General features: G+C 40.1%; 1 protein-coding gene across 2 annotated transcripts; it reads right to left on the bottom strand.

Moving 5' to 3' along the window:
• Window positions 566-4,772, bottom strand: LOC109724514 (putative disease resistance protein RGA1). Of its 2 annotated transcripts, XM_020253365.1 has the most exons (2): window positions 3,845-4,772; window positions 566-3,723 (listed from the first exon to the last, which is right to left on the bottom strand). In XM_020253365.1, the coding sequence occupies exons 1-2, from the start codon at window positions 4,062-4,064 to the stop codon at window positions 722-724; spliced, it is 3,222 nt and encodes a 1,073-aa protein (XP_020108954.1). In that variant the 5' UTR covers window positions 4,065-4,772; the 3' UTR covers window positions 566-721. The 2 variants fall into 2 exon arrangements, with proteins under 2 accessions (XP_020108954.1, XP_020108953.1); XM_020253364.1 differs by having other exon boundaries at window positions 566-4,772.

Here is a 12,893-nt window from a genome sequence, read left to right as displayed (position 1 = left end):
GTCGAGCATTATGGGAAGACGGCCAAATTGCGTATGACAGGATGATGGGATGGGATGGGATCATGGGATGGGAGCCGTCGATTTGCATGTGGATGTGGTGGCCTGGTGGGGAGATGCCGAGATGGTGGTGACATGCTTCCTCATTCCGGCCACGGCCAGAATTCGATCGATGCTTGATCAGATCAGATCAGGAAGGAGGCAGCGGTGCGGGTATTGGAGTAGCGAGCTAGCTAGGGTGGATCCCATGCTTGATCAGGAGCAAGATTTTGGCTCTAGTCTAGTCTGTACACCGCATATTTAGAGCTGGCTTTCAACTTTAATATTACAAAAAAATTTGACAACTATAAACCATTCAATTTCAACACAAATGAAAAATTTCAAGTAAGTTATTACTCTCAATCTTACGAGTAGCAAGTTAAAAACAAAGTTGTAGTTCCAGTATGGGACTAATTTACTCCTTTTTCCTCAAGTAGTTCTCAAATTCCTATATTATAANCATTCTGTTGCAGAAACTAATTAAGTTGGCCTCAATCTTAAAATCTCTTTCAAAGAGTTTCCAATGATGTTATCTTTAACTATATGAATATAACTATGTATTGAAATATACATAACTTATGAATCGTGAAAACAGATGTACAAAAAAACACAAATATTAGAAAGAAAGTAATGAAACTCAGTACCAGATAAAGAAACTGATTAATTAGTTAGCTTAACTACTCTCTCACAGAATTTGTACGGTTTCACCATCTATGAATATAAAAGGAACGTGAGCAATAAGTTGCCAGTCTAGTCCTTGATCCTTTACACAGCGCTCCTTCAGCGATGGGCACCCCCAGATGCGCAATTCTTTAAGCGAAGCTGGTAGGCCATTCTCTGGCAGTGATTTAATCTCAGGGCAGAGGCCTATGGACAACTTCTTGATGGAGGAAAAGGTTACTAGAGAAGTAGGAAGGCTTTGCAAATTTCGACACGCCAAGAATGATAGTTCTTCGAGTAAGATTAGCTTCTGGAACCATTCTTCCTGCTCTACCTTGAAGCAAGCAAGATGATCGCAGTTCTGAAGGATAATATAACGGAGGGAGCGGGCAGTTCCTAGTGTGATCCACACATTGTTGAAAGGGATATCGTCCGTGCTGAAAAAAGAGAGTGATCTCAGATCTGGATCCTCATATGGCAGCTCAGTCTGCATGAAATCATTCACCTTGGGGCATCCTCCAATTTGCAAATCTTTCAGGCTAGTGAGGGACCGAAACCCGGTAAGTAGGCTAAACTCTGACCATCCGAGTTTCAACAACTCTAGATGCCTTAGGTTAGACAGACAAACTGATGTTCTATGTGGGTAGTTACTCAATTCTAGGATGATGAGGGAGGTTAGGCTCTGTAGACATCGAGGCAGGGCACCGCCCAAGTCACCACACCCACGAATTCTGAGCTCAATCACTGCTGAACTTAAGTAATGAAGTGGGACTTTTCTCAGCTTCCAGCAAGTGAAAATGTGGACTAGACGGAGTCGAGGGAAAAATTGCCGACCTTCGGTGTGAGGCCACTCTTCCCATTCTTCCCATTCCTTCAAGTCGGTAAAGCTGAGATCCTCGAGTGATGGAAAGACTTGATCAGCATCCCCATAGAATTCAACTCCGATTCGTTTAACTGCAGGCATCATGCTAATGTGGAGGACCTTGAGAAAAGGAAGATGCCCGAGGGGTGGCAGACTCGCGCACCTAGCACAGTTGCTTAGGTAAACAGATTCTAGATTGGTGAGATGCTGCTTCTTTGCCAGCCAATTTGGAAGTGTCGCACCTCCATAATGCCGAATTGTAAGATTTTTAAGACTGTAATGTGGTTCTAGGCCTTCAAACATTTGCTCCTCCAGATCACACTGGCCTTTTACATCAGGCTTCCTATTCAAGCATAGTGCATTAAGGTATTCTTTGTTCTTTAAGTCGGCTGCCATGGCCTCCTCCCTACTTTCCACACTCTCAAGATTTTGTATAACAAGTCGCCTCCGGAGGTTTCTCAGTCCCTTCAACTCTTCGATCCGGTGTCCTCTCTTCCTTGTGATGCGGAATTCTTCCAACTCCTGAAGGTCGGTAAGTCTCCCGATCCCATCAATTAGAGCAATTGTTTCAGCTCCTGCGTATAAATGTCGCATATTTATTAGTCTATTCATTCCTTCAGGCATCTTCTTAAAGCGACAGCGCTGCAAGTTAAGAACCTGTAGATGGCAAAGCCTGGAAAACTGTTTTGGAAATTGCCTGATACCAGTGCACGAAATATCTAGGTACCGAAGATGTGATAGGTCACAGATAGCATCTGGTAACTTTTTTATTTGTATACCGCTGTGTGACAAATCTAGCACTCGCAGGCTTTTGAGATTCTTTAAGATTCCTTCGAGAATCTCATCAAGTTCTGAAGAATCATATTCTCGAAAAAATATGATAGATCGTAATCTTTGAAACTTGGGGACGTCCCTTAGCACATCTAGATTATCTGTATTAAGAGTTAAGTGATGAACAGTCGCTGGAAACTTTACCGGCCACTCATTGACCGCATAACATTCATCCAACGAAACATACACGGCCAAGTCTCTGATCAGATCATGCATCACAAACTTGTTATGCATCGTAGGAAAAAAGAAGTGCCTGTTGGCTAACTCATCAAACATACGATTGCCTGAGTCCTCCGGTCTGGTTCTCTGGTCGGAGTCGAATTGGATAAATCCCTGTGCAATCCACATGTGGACCAGTTGTTCCTTCTCGAATTCGTAACCCCTCGGGAATATAGAAGTGTAAGCAAAGCATTGTTTCTGGTTCGTGGTCAAGTGCTGATAGCTCAATCCAAGAGATGGAAGGATGCTATCTAGCGCAAGTTCTTGCTTCCACCACTCGCTTTCGGAGATTGATCTCCAGTACCCCTCTTGTTGTTCGGATTGGAGCAGAGTTCCGAGCACCTTTCCTGCAAGCGGTAAGCCGTGTAGCTTTTTCGATATTTCTTGACCAATTAATTGCAGCCTTTTCCGCTTGCTCCCGTCAAGCTGATCCTGATCGCCAAACGCGTAGTGTTCAAAGAGCTCCCAATAGTCGTAGTCCTCCAAGCACTTCAACTCAATCGGTTCCACGGTCCCCATAAGATCTGCCACAACCGGGCTTTGAGTAGTTACTAAAACAACACTTCCTTTCAACCCGAATTTCAATGCACTACGGAGCTCCTTCCACTTGATTCCTCTCTCGTCCCACACGTCATCGAGTACGAACAAGAACCTTTCATTCCTAGTGGCATCCGTGACCTTCACTAGAGCCTCATCTAAACTGATATCGACGAAGCGAGGATCGGCAATCCCCCCATGCACCAGCTCTTTGGAGATCCTTTTCACGTCGAAATTGTCAGAGACGTAGACCCACCTCCGAAGCTGAAAGTGCTGGGCTACCCTTGGATCATTGTAGATAAGCTGCGCAAGAGTTGTCTTGCCGACTCCTCCTATACCTACGATCGGAAGAACGGCAAGACCAGGACCGCTGCTGCTCCCCGCTGCACTGCTGCATGTAGTGGCGCCACCACGATCAGCCGGCTCGCCTGCGCTGAGCAGCAGATCTAGCATCATCTGTGTCTCTTTGTCCCTCCCAAACACCTTGTCTTCCAGCATGAACGAGCTGGTCTCCCTGCAGGCCGCGGTGGCTTCCTTCTTATCTTTGCAGTACTGATCCAGCTTCAATTCCCTGTGGCCTATGTCGGCATAAATTTTATCAAGATTCTCTACAAGATTCTTCAAGCTTTTAATGAGGTCCTCGTCCGAGAAGGTAAAATGCGCGAGAAGTTTGTGAGCCGAGGATGATAGCTCACCCACCTTGCCCCGCGGGTGCAATCTGTCGTGCAGCTCTCTGAACTCGAACTCGTCCACGACGTCGTCGGCCGCGTACGCGGCGTCTTTGAGCTCGGCTATCCATTTGGCCAGCGCCGGATCCCTGACGGGCATCCCCTCGGCCGCGTCGATCACCGCTCGGATGCGCGGAAGCCGATCCTCCACGTCCCGCAGCATGTCCTCCACGCCTTTCAGCAGATCGCATCGCCCGGAGAAGTAGGAGAAGACCTTGCTGACCAGCCTATCTAGAACGTAGAACGCGAACCACTCGCTAACCTTCATCCCGACAAATTCTGCCATATCCGTGAAGAGGAGAGGACGATGAGAAGCTCTTCCATCTTCGGACCAAGTGGCCGGCTTCGGTGAAGAGGATGAAGAGTGCTTTAATTAGAAATATCCTGTTGACTTGATTCACCGACCCTAGCGCAAGGGTAAAAAGATTGATAATTGATATCAATCATTTCAAGTTCAAAATTAAATTGCTTTATATTTTTAATTAAATTTATTTTTAAGAAAAAGTAAGTCAAGAAAAAAAGATATTATGTTGGGATATTTAAAGGTTGAATTGCATTGCGACTCTCTAAATGTGCCTAAATTTTATTTGGATCATCTAATTTTAGAATTCGACATTAAAGATTTAAAATTTTTAAAAAATGCTCCACCTTATATCGTGTGAATTTTAATTACTATGGGAGGGCAAATTATCCTCTATGTACAACACGTCAATTTATTTATTTATTTATTTTTTGCACCATATGTTTACCGAATCCTTGTAACGCCTCATATTTAGGATGATGGCTCAATATTGAGTTATACTATTTTTCTTTATTTAGAAATTAGGTTACTGAATTAAAAGTATGCGAATAAATTACATGTTTGGTTTCCCAACTATGAGGCATGTAATATTTTGGTCGTCAAACTTTAATTTGTTATAATTTTTAATCTGAAATTTCTTATTTTCTTTAGGCATGTTGATATAAAAGTAATATAACATCTAAATTATTATCATATTATTAATTATAGCTCTCTATATTGATTTTGCATTAGTTCGTAGGACTTAATTTTAATAAATTTGAAAGTTCAAGTTAGAAATTACAATAAATATAGTTTGAGGAGTAAAATGTCACGCATCTTATAATCTTGAGGACGAGACATGCAGTTAATCCAAAGTACAAAATAGATAAAGATGGAAAAAACGAGGATTAAAATTATGCAGAGGTCATATAATTTCTATAACTATTCTATTTGACAGTACAACGGAGCCACGTGGAGTGTGGAGGGAAGCCAAATTCACATGGCAGCCGTTGAAGAGGTGGGGTTGCGAACAAAAAAAAAATGAAGGAAAAAAAAAACAGTTGTAAAACCCCCTCTCCTCTCTCTCTCTCCCCCTCAACCTATCTCTGTCTCCCCCTATCTCTCTCTAACTGTCGCTCTCTCTACCCGATGCTCTCCTCCCTCTCTCCCTCAGGCCATCTCTATCTCCCCTATCTCTTTCTCCCTTTCTCTCTCTACCCGACGCTCTCTCTCCCCGCCGCTCTCTCTCGCTCCAGCTCTCACTCTCCCCGTCGCTCTCTCGCGCCTCTCTCTACTTCTCGCGCTGTCCCTCTCCCCACCAAAACGATTTCACTCTCTTCTCTCCTCGACGGCTCGGCGTTACCCTCACTAACGCTCCTTAGTTATCATCGGGTTCGGCAGCTCGGCGTTACCCTCGCCATCTCTCCTTACCTGTCATCGGGTTCGGCGGCTCGGCGCTACCCTCGCCATCTCTCCTTAGCTGTCATCGGGTTGGACCATCTCTCATGGGTCTACGCCTATACCTACCAGCCTTACAGGTGAGGTCTTCCCTCTGCTGGCTGATGGCTCGGCCCCTATACCGATTGGCTTCGTTTGGTTCGGGTATAAGCAAGAACTAGTTATACCGGGGATAGGTACAAGTATAGGTTTTCATAGGAACAAGGATATTTTTTTGTTTGGACGAAAATATGGGTATAAGCTGGAACTAGAAAAATTGTGTTTGGATGAAAATGTGAGTATAAGGTGGAATAGTTGTTAGTTATAGATAGAAAATAATGATTTTACCCCTATAATTGAATTTAAAATTTTAAACTTATAATTTTAAATTAAAAATTTTAACTTNGGTTGGGCGAAAGAAATAAAAAACCCTAATCTAATTCTTTTTCTTCTTTCAAATTTAAATTTTAAATTTAGATCAAATAATTTGAAACATATAAAATATCAAATTTAAATTTAAAATTTAAAAAGAATTAATTAAAAAAATAAAAAATTAAAATATCAAATTTATAAATTTAAACATAAAGATCTGTATAATTTAAAATTATAATTATTTAAATTTTAAAAAACAAATTATAAATTTTAGAAATTTAAATTAAATAAAAATCTCTCTCTCTCTCCTCCGTCATCCTCTCTCTCTCCCATCTCATAACGAAGGGGGTGGAACAATTGTTCCACCCAACCGGACATAGGAACAGAGGCTTGTCCGGTTGGGCGTGGAACAAGTTGTTCCACCTCCCCAAATTTCGTTTGGGTACAAGAGGGGGGATAACCCCCTTATCCCCCCTCTTGTACCCAATCCAAACGGTACCATCGAGTATAGGTGAGCCCTCTCTCTACTCATGATTCTAATCCTATACGTACAGGTGAGCCCTCTCTCTACTCATGATTCTAATCCTATACGTACAGGTGAGCCCTCTCTCTGCTTCATATTTCTAATCTCTCTTCGGATATACTCTACTGTTAATGGGCTTGCTTCTGTGATGTGCGGTTGTGATGAAATCCAAAACTGTGGTGGTCCCTAAATCTAGATCTATTTGGCCCCTATGCCTCTCTTTTTGGTCCCTGGTTTTAACCAGCGAGAAAAAAAGGAATAAAAGGGGGGAAGATATGCCAGTGCTTGCTTCTGTGATGTGCGGTTGTCTGTGGTGGCCCCTGAATGTAGATCTATTTGGCACCTATGCCTTTCTTTTTGGTCCCTGGTTTTAACCAGAGAGAAAAAAAAGGAATAAAAGGGGGGGGGGGAAGATATGCCAGAGCTTGCTTCTGTAATGTGTGGTTGTGATGAAATCCAAAACTGTGGTGGCCTCTAAATCTAGATCTATTTGGCCTCTATGCCCCTCTTTTTGGTCCCTGGTTTTAACTAGAGAGAAAAAAAGGAATAAAAGGGGGGGAAGATATGCCAATATTTAGTGATGTCATCCGTACGTTACCCTCCTTTCCTCTTCTTCTCTCTACTTGCTTTATCTGATAAAGTCTATAAATAGCACTTTTTTGCAGAAAGTTGTGCACTGTCCTATTCCTGCATTGTAAGGTAGAATTACACTATTTACAATAGAACATATAGTACTGCCTAAATTATAGTGCTAACTGATCTCATAATTGCAGGCACCTATATTATCCACCTGTGTTGTTGCCTGCTTACTGTGCTACGTACCCCCCACCCCCCATCCCTCCCTCCCCCTCACCTGTTTTTTATACTGCCTAGGCCATTTGCTTATTTACTTGGCACTAATATGTGGGAACGGGTTCTCCTCACTACCTGGCTTTGTTGTGCTGTGGTTTTGTTGTGCTGTCAAATTAAGTAGGGCGTGCACACACCCTTCTTTCCCTAAAATTTTGCCTTCTTTTTTGATTCGGACTTTAGCTGGTGGCTGACATGTGTTTTTTTGTTTCATGCTTCACTGTATACTTTTCATTTCCCTCTTGCTTTTGTAAGTTTTTTTTTTTTTCTTTCTCTTCTCCCCTGCTTTTACTTGGTTGTTCATATTTATATGGTTTCTATTTGTGAGGAACTGTTACATCCCTTCGGTGTTGTATATTCTTGCTTTTTATCAGTTCTCGGATTTACAGCTTCTTTGCGTGATGGCGGCGACTATTTAGGGCATATACTATGCCAGAAGGTTGGATGGCCTGTTGTTAGGCAACCCCGTGTGCATTTCTGTTCATGTTACCTACTCAAGTGATGAAGGGAGTCCTTCAAATTGGTCCATTTCTCACACTTTTCTCTGAACCTACTTATGTTTTAATTTACATTAGTTTCTAATGTGTTTAATATCTTATGTGTTCGTGTTTTATTGTTTTCTTGGCTCAGATCTTTTATTATGTTTGTTCGGATTTTTTCCCTATCTTCTGTATTTGTGTTTTGTTGCTTGCTTGGTTCGGATATTTATTGAGGCTATATACCTAATAAAAAAAAGAGGCTGTTTCTTTACAATGCAAATGCGGTTAACTCATAGAAGTGGAATGGTGTCCTGCACAAAGGCAACCATCTGCTTCCGATTTGGACGGCATGTGCACGCCCACCCAACTTCTATTGTTGTCTTTACATTCCGGTTTGCATTACTGTTATTTTTTTCCTTTGTGTGGTACTCACCTTTTTTTTTCTCTCAACTTTATCTATGATTCACAGTGATTAAATTATTCTTTTACTTTTTCCTTCACTCTTTTGTGCTTATACAGCTTGGGTTCTTTCTTTTCTTAATCATCCCCTACTTGTTTACTGTTTTAGCATTTGGTTCAATTGTTTTACAGATTTTTTACTTGCCGCCTTTTCAAATGAAGCTTCACGTTTTCACTCAACTTCACCCGCCTTTTTCTCCTTGCTTTTTTCCTGCTCCATTCCAGCGAAAGGCTAAGCATTGCAGGTTTGGATGGCCTTTTCCCAGGCAACCATCTGCAACCATTTACAGCCTCTTATGTTCAGCCGATGACTTAAATAAAAGGATGGTAGCAATGCTGCTTACATATAGAGTATCTGAGCCTCGCTAATTTTTCTACTTGCAATTTCCTGTTTGCTTTGGTTTTGATTTGTGCATGACATTTTACCTGATCCCCCTGCCAAAAAAAAAAGGTAGAGAGTGTGTAACAATTGTACTTGCTTATGGGCGTGTGTCTATATATATATACATATATATAGAGTTGGACTGGGCTACTATTAGTAGCAAAATCTCATTGTTGCTACCAGTTTTTTAGCCTCTGGATCAATTCTTTTCATTATTTCTAACCATTGGATTAAATACTATAACCCAGTGGGGACCACTCAACTCTAACCGACTAATATCATTCTGACCCTATAATTTTTCATCCAAGGGTTAAAAATTTGATAGCAAAACAAGCGTTTTACTATTAATAGTATTCCATCCTAATTCTCTCTCTCTCTCTCTCTCTCTCTCTCTCACTCTCTCTCTCTCTCTCTCTCTCTNTTTTTACAAAAATACGTATGGTTCCTGTTAAAAAACGTGCAGGTAAAACACTTTGAATGGCATTAAAGAACCATCTGCTTCTTCTTCCCTCACTATAAATGCCATCTGATTCTTCTTCCCTCACTATAAACGTGTGTGTGTGCCTGCAGCTTTGGTTATTCTTTACATAAGCATTTTTTCCTCTTTTTTTCATGCCTTTCTTTTCTGCTTTTATTAGCTGGTCATGATATCTTTCGTTTCCTTTTCTTTCTTTTTTTTTCACCATTCTAACTTATTTCACTATAACCCTCTCCCAATATTTGAAAAAAAAAAAAACTGTTTTCTTCCCTTTTTCTCCGCAGCTCGAGAAATGACGACTATTAACGTTTCTTACATTAGACTGCTCAGTGAGGTTTATGAACAGCTACACCTGGATGTGCCACAGATTGTAGTAGATGTGGATGATGAAGGAAAATTTGTAGGTCATGTGGATTTGCAATTCCGCGAAGCAAAACCATCATCCAAACTGTTTGTTGTTCAAGCTCTCAGTTCCCTACTTCCATTGGTGCTCAACAAGATGTTGCGCGCCTCGCTCTTAAGAGAATTAAGGATGAATGCGACTTACAAATTAAAGATGTTAATTATGACGACTCTGTGCTCTATAAGACTTTATATGACCACAAATGTACTGATTATACAGTGGTAACTACACAATTAAGTACGCAGCTTAGCAACCTTTCTCGTGAATACGACTTTTTGAAGGAATGCTTCGTGAGTACAGTTGAGCAAAAAAATGTATATGTCAATGACCAAATCCAGCTTCGGCGTGCCGTTGGAGAATGCTATGACATAGTAAACCGCATTACTGCTCTTACACCTCCTCCTGTTCCTGAGACCAATCCCTCTAAAGCCATGTCTAATCAATTGCCTTAACTAATGGCTCTTTTGTATACTCATATTCTATTTTGATGCCATACTTTGATTTTGGATACTGTTGGCTTTATAAGCTTGGCATGTAAGAATATGTAGTTAGTTACTACCTCACTTATCATTTTGTTGCCATCCTTTTGTTTTGGCCAAAGCTATTGCACACAGCTTTTAAGTGTGGCTTATCAGACTATGTACTTACCTTTAATTCCGTACTTCAGTTGTTATCTACTATTTATTTTCACACCTTTTGTCCGGTTTTCGGTATGAAAGGAAGGCAGCTTATTACTTCTACCTTATTTTTTGGATTATGCTATTCAAGCTGTGTTTATTTATTACTTCTACCTTATTTTATGGATTATGCTCTTCAAGCTGTGTTTATTGGCTCACATGAAATTTACATTAATTGATGGTCAACAGATTTATCTGTCTTTACATTCCGGTTTGCATTACTGTTATGTTTTGGATTATGCTCTTCAAGCTGTGTTTACTTATTACTTCTACCTTATTTTTTGGATTATGCTCTTCAAGCTGTGTTTATTGGCTCGCATGAAATTTACATTAATTGATGGTCAACAGATTTGCATTTGCCTGATAAATGTCTAAGTTCTACACGGCAACTCATTATGTTAACCTTATTTTTTTGGATTATTTAGTTCATTCTTTCATTTTTAATTATTCAATACGGAAATAAATAATATTTAAAAATATTAATACATAATATGAAAAAAAAAATGATTTTAATATTTCTAATAATTTATTATTGTATTGGCTTCCAGCCGCGAAGCGCGGGGTCCCTTAACTAGTAGGACAAAAATTTGCTGGGCATCGTCCCCAAACAATTTTGTTCGGGGACGATGCCGATGGGCGCCGCGTGGTGTGCGGCGTGCGGCGCCCATCGCGACCCTCGGAAAAAAGAAAAAAAAATTGGTGGGCTCTGTTTTTTAGAAAGAGAGAGAGAAAGGGGAAAGGGGCGGTGGTGATGGGGCGCCCATCCGGCTCCGTGCCCAAACAATTTGTTTGGGCACGGATTTGTTTAGGCACGGATGCCGAGCAAATTTTTGTCCTATAATATAATATAAGGCAGAGTCGATCATTTGTTAAAACTCATCCAGACACAAAACACGACAAGCTTCTCTGGTAAATATGTAAATAATTTGTTCAAACTCCATTCATAGAAAACTGTCAATTACTAACCATATTTCAAAATTTTTAGCTACTTAAAATCTTTTACTTCTTTGCTATTAATTTCTTCACAATCCGAAAGTACTTGTTTTCGAAATATGTGTTGGGAATGTAATATTCGTTCTGATATCAGATTTTGAAAATTTACAATGCGCTTTGATATCGACTGTTGTTGATTTGGTATTGATTATTGGTATTCCGCAATAAAAGTGTCAAATTGAATTTTTATTATAAATTCGTCTTCTTAGCAAACAATTTACACAACCAAAAAAAAAAAACCAAACTGAAAATACAGGTATAATAAGATTCAGTAAATAAAAATAAATTACACTTCTCCATAAAATAGTTTCGGCCGTCACCCTCTTTGCCAATTCCTCTCACCCTTTTCAAGAAGATTTCTCCCGTTGAAATCGAACCTACGCTCAAAACATCTAACTTTAACCATTCTTATGCACCTATACACCAGGTGCACTAAGCATATTGGCTCACTCTCCCGTACAGTCTCACCTGTCTGCTCTACTAATTAGAGAGCAACACCTCTACGGCATACCATGGAGCAGGGGTGTAAACGAGCCGAACACGACCGAGCTCGGTTGGCTCGTGTTCGGCTTGTTTATTAAACAAGTTGAACACGAGCTGACTCGTTAAGGTATCGAGTCAAAAAATTCAGCTCGTGTTCTGCCTCTTAATTGAACGAGCCTGAACACGAGTGCCACGACAATAGTTAAAAGGAAAATAGGATTGACATATATATAAAAAATAAATTTATAAAATCTTATCCATTAGACTTTGATCTAATAGTTAAAACTTTACATATAAATGGATTTTTTTATAATTGAGCTCGCCTTTATATTTTTATTTTGCTAAAAATTAAATAATAAAAATATATATTATATATATAATTATTTATTTATATATATAAATATAAATTAAACAAATTATATAAATATAAATATATGTATTCGAGCTGTTATCGAGCCGAACACGAGCGAGCTGACCCCAGCTCATGTTCGGCTCGTTTAATAAACGAGCGATTCGATCTCGAGCTCATTTCGAGCCGAACACGAACTGGCTTGCGTGGATATATTAAACTTCACAAAAACGTACCCAATTGTAATATAATTAGAAATTCAACTATAAGTAATATCTAAATTCAAATTAATTTATCTCTAATGAATTTAAATATTTATTCTAATTTAACTAAAATTTAACTACAAATCCAACCAAAATTCTAACAATCTTCACCGTGATTTGATTTGTTGTCTTCAACTTTTGTGTCGAGCTCACTATACGAGCTTCACTTTGAGTGTATCTCCTTCGCTCGATGTCGCCACATTCGCTACTCCACCTCGAGCGGCTGCACCTTCATAAACTTTTAGAGCCCAAACCGTCTTTTCTCCTGTTCAGGCTGTGCTCCCATTCAGAACGTATAAATTTCTCTGCTTATTTACCTCGCACACGATCCGATCTCACTTTCGAACCTTATTTACCAGGCTGCTTATTTACCACCTTATTGAACTCATTCAGATGCTCATATAGGCTCGTCATTTCGTGCATCCGCAGCATGAATAGTCGTTACTTCATATACAATTTGTCAGGAATTTAGTCATGTATAGATCTCTTCCAATTTCTTCCACAACTTCGCCAGTGTTGACTTGCTGGCTATGTTGCAAAGAACCTTATCTGCTAATAATAAATGAAGCGTACTCGGTGCCTTCCACTCTATC

Source organism: Ananas comosus, linkage group 18 (genome assembly GCF_001540865.1).
Source record: "Ananas comosus cultivar F153 linkage group 18, ASM154086v1, whole genome shotgun sequence".
In the NCBI taxonomy this organism is placed as follows: Eukaryota; Viridiplantae; Streptophyta; class Magnoliopsida; order Poales; family Bromeliaceae; genus Ananas; species Ananas comosus.
This window is presented reverse-complemented; position numbering and strand designations above follow the sequence as displayed.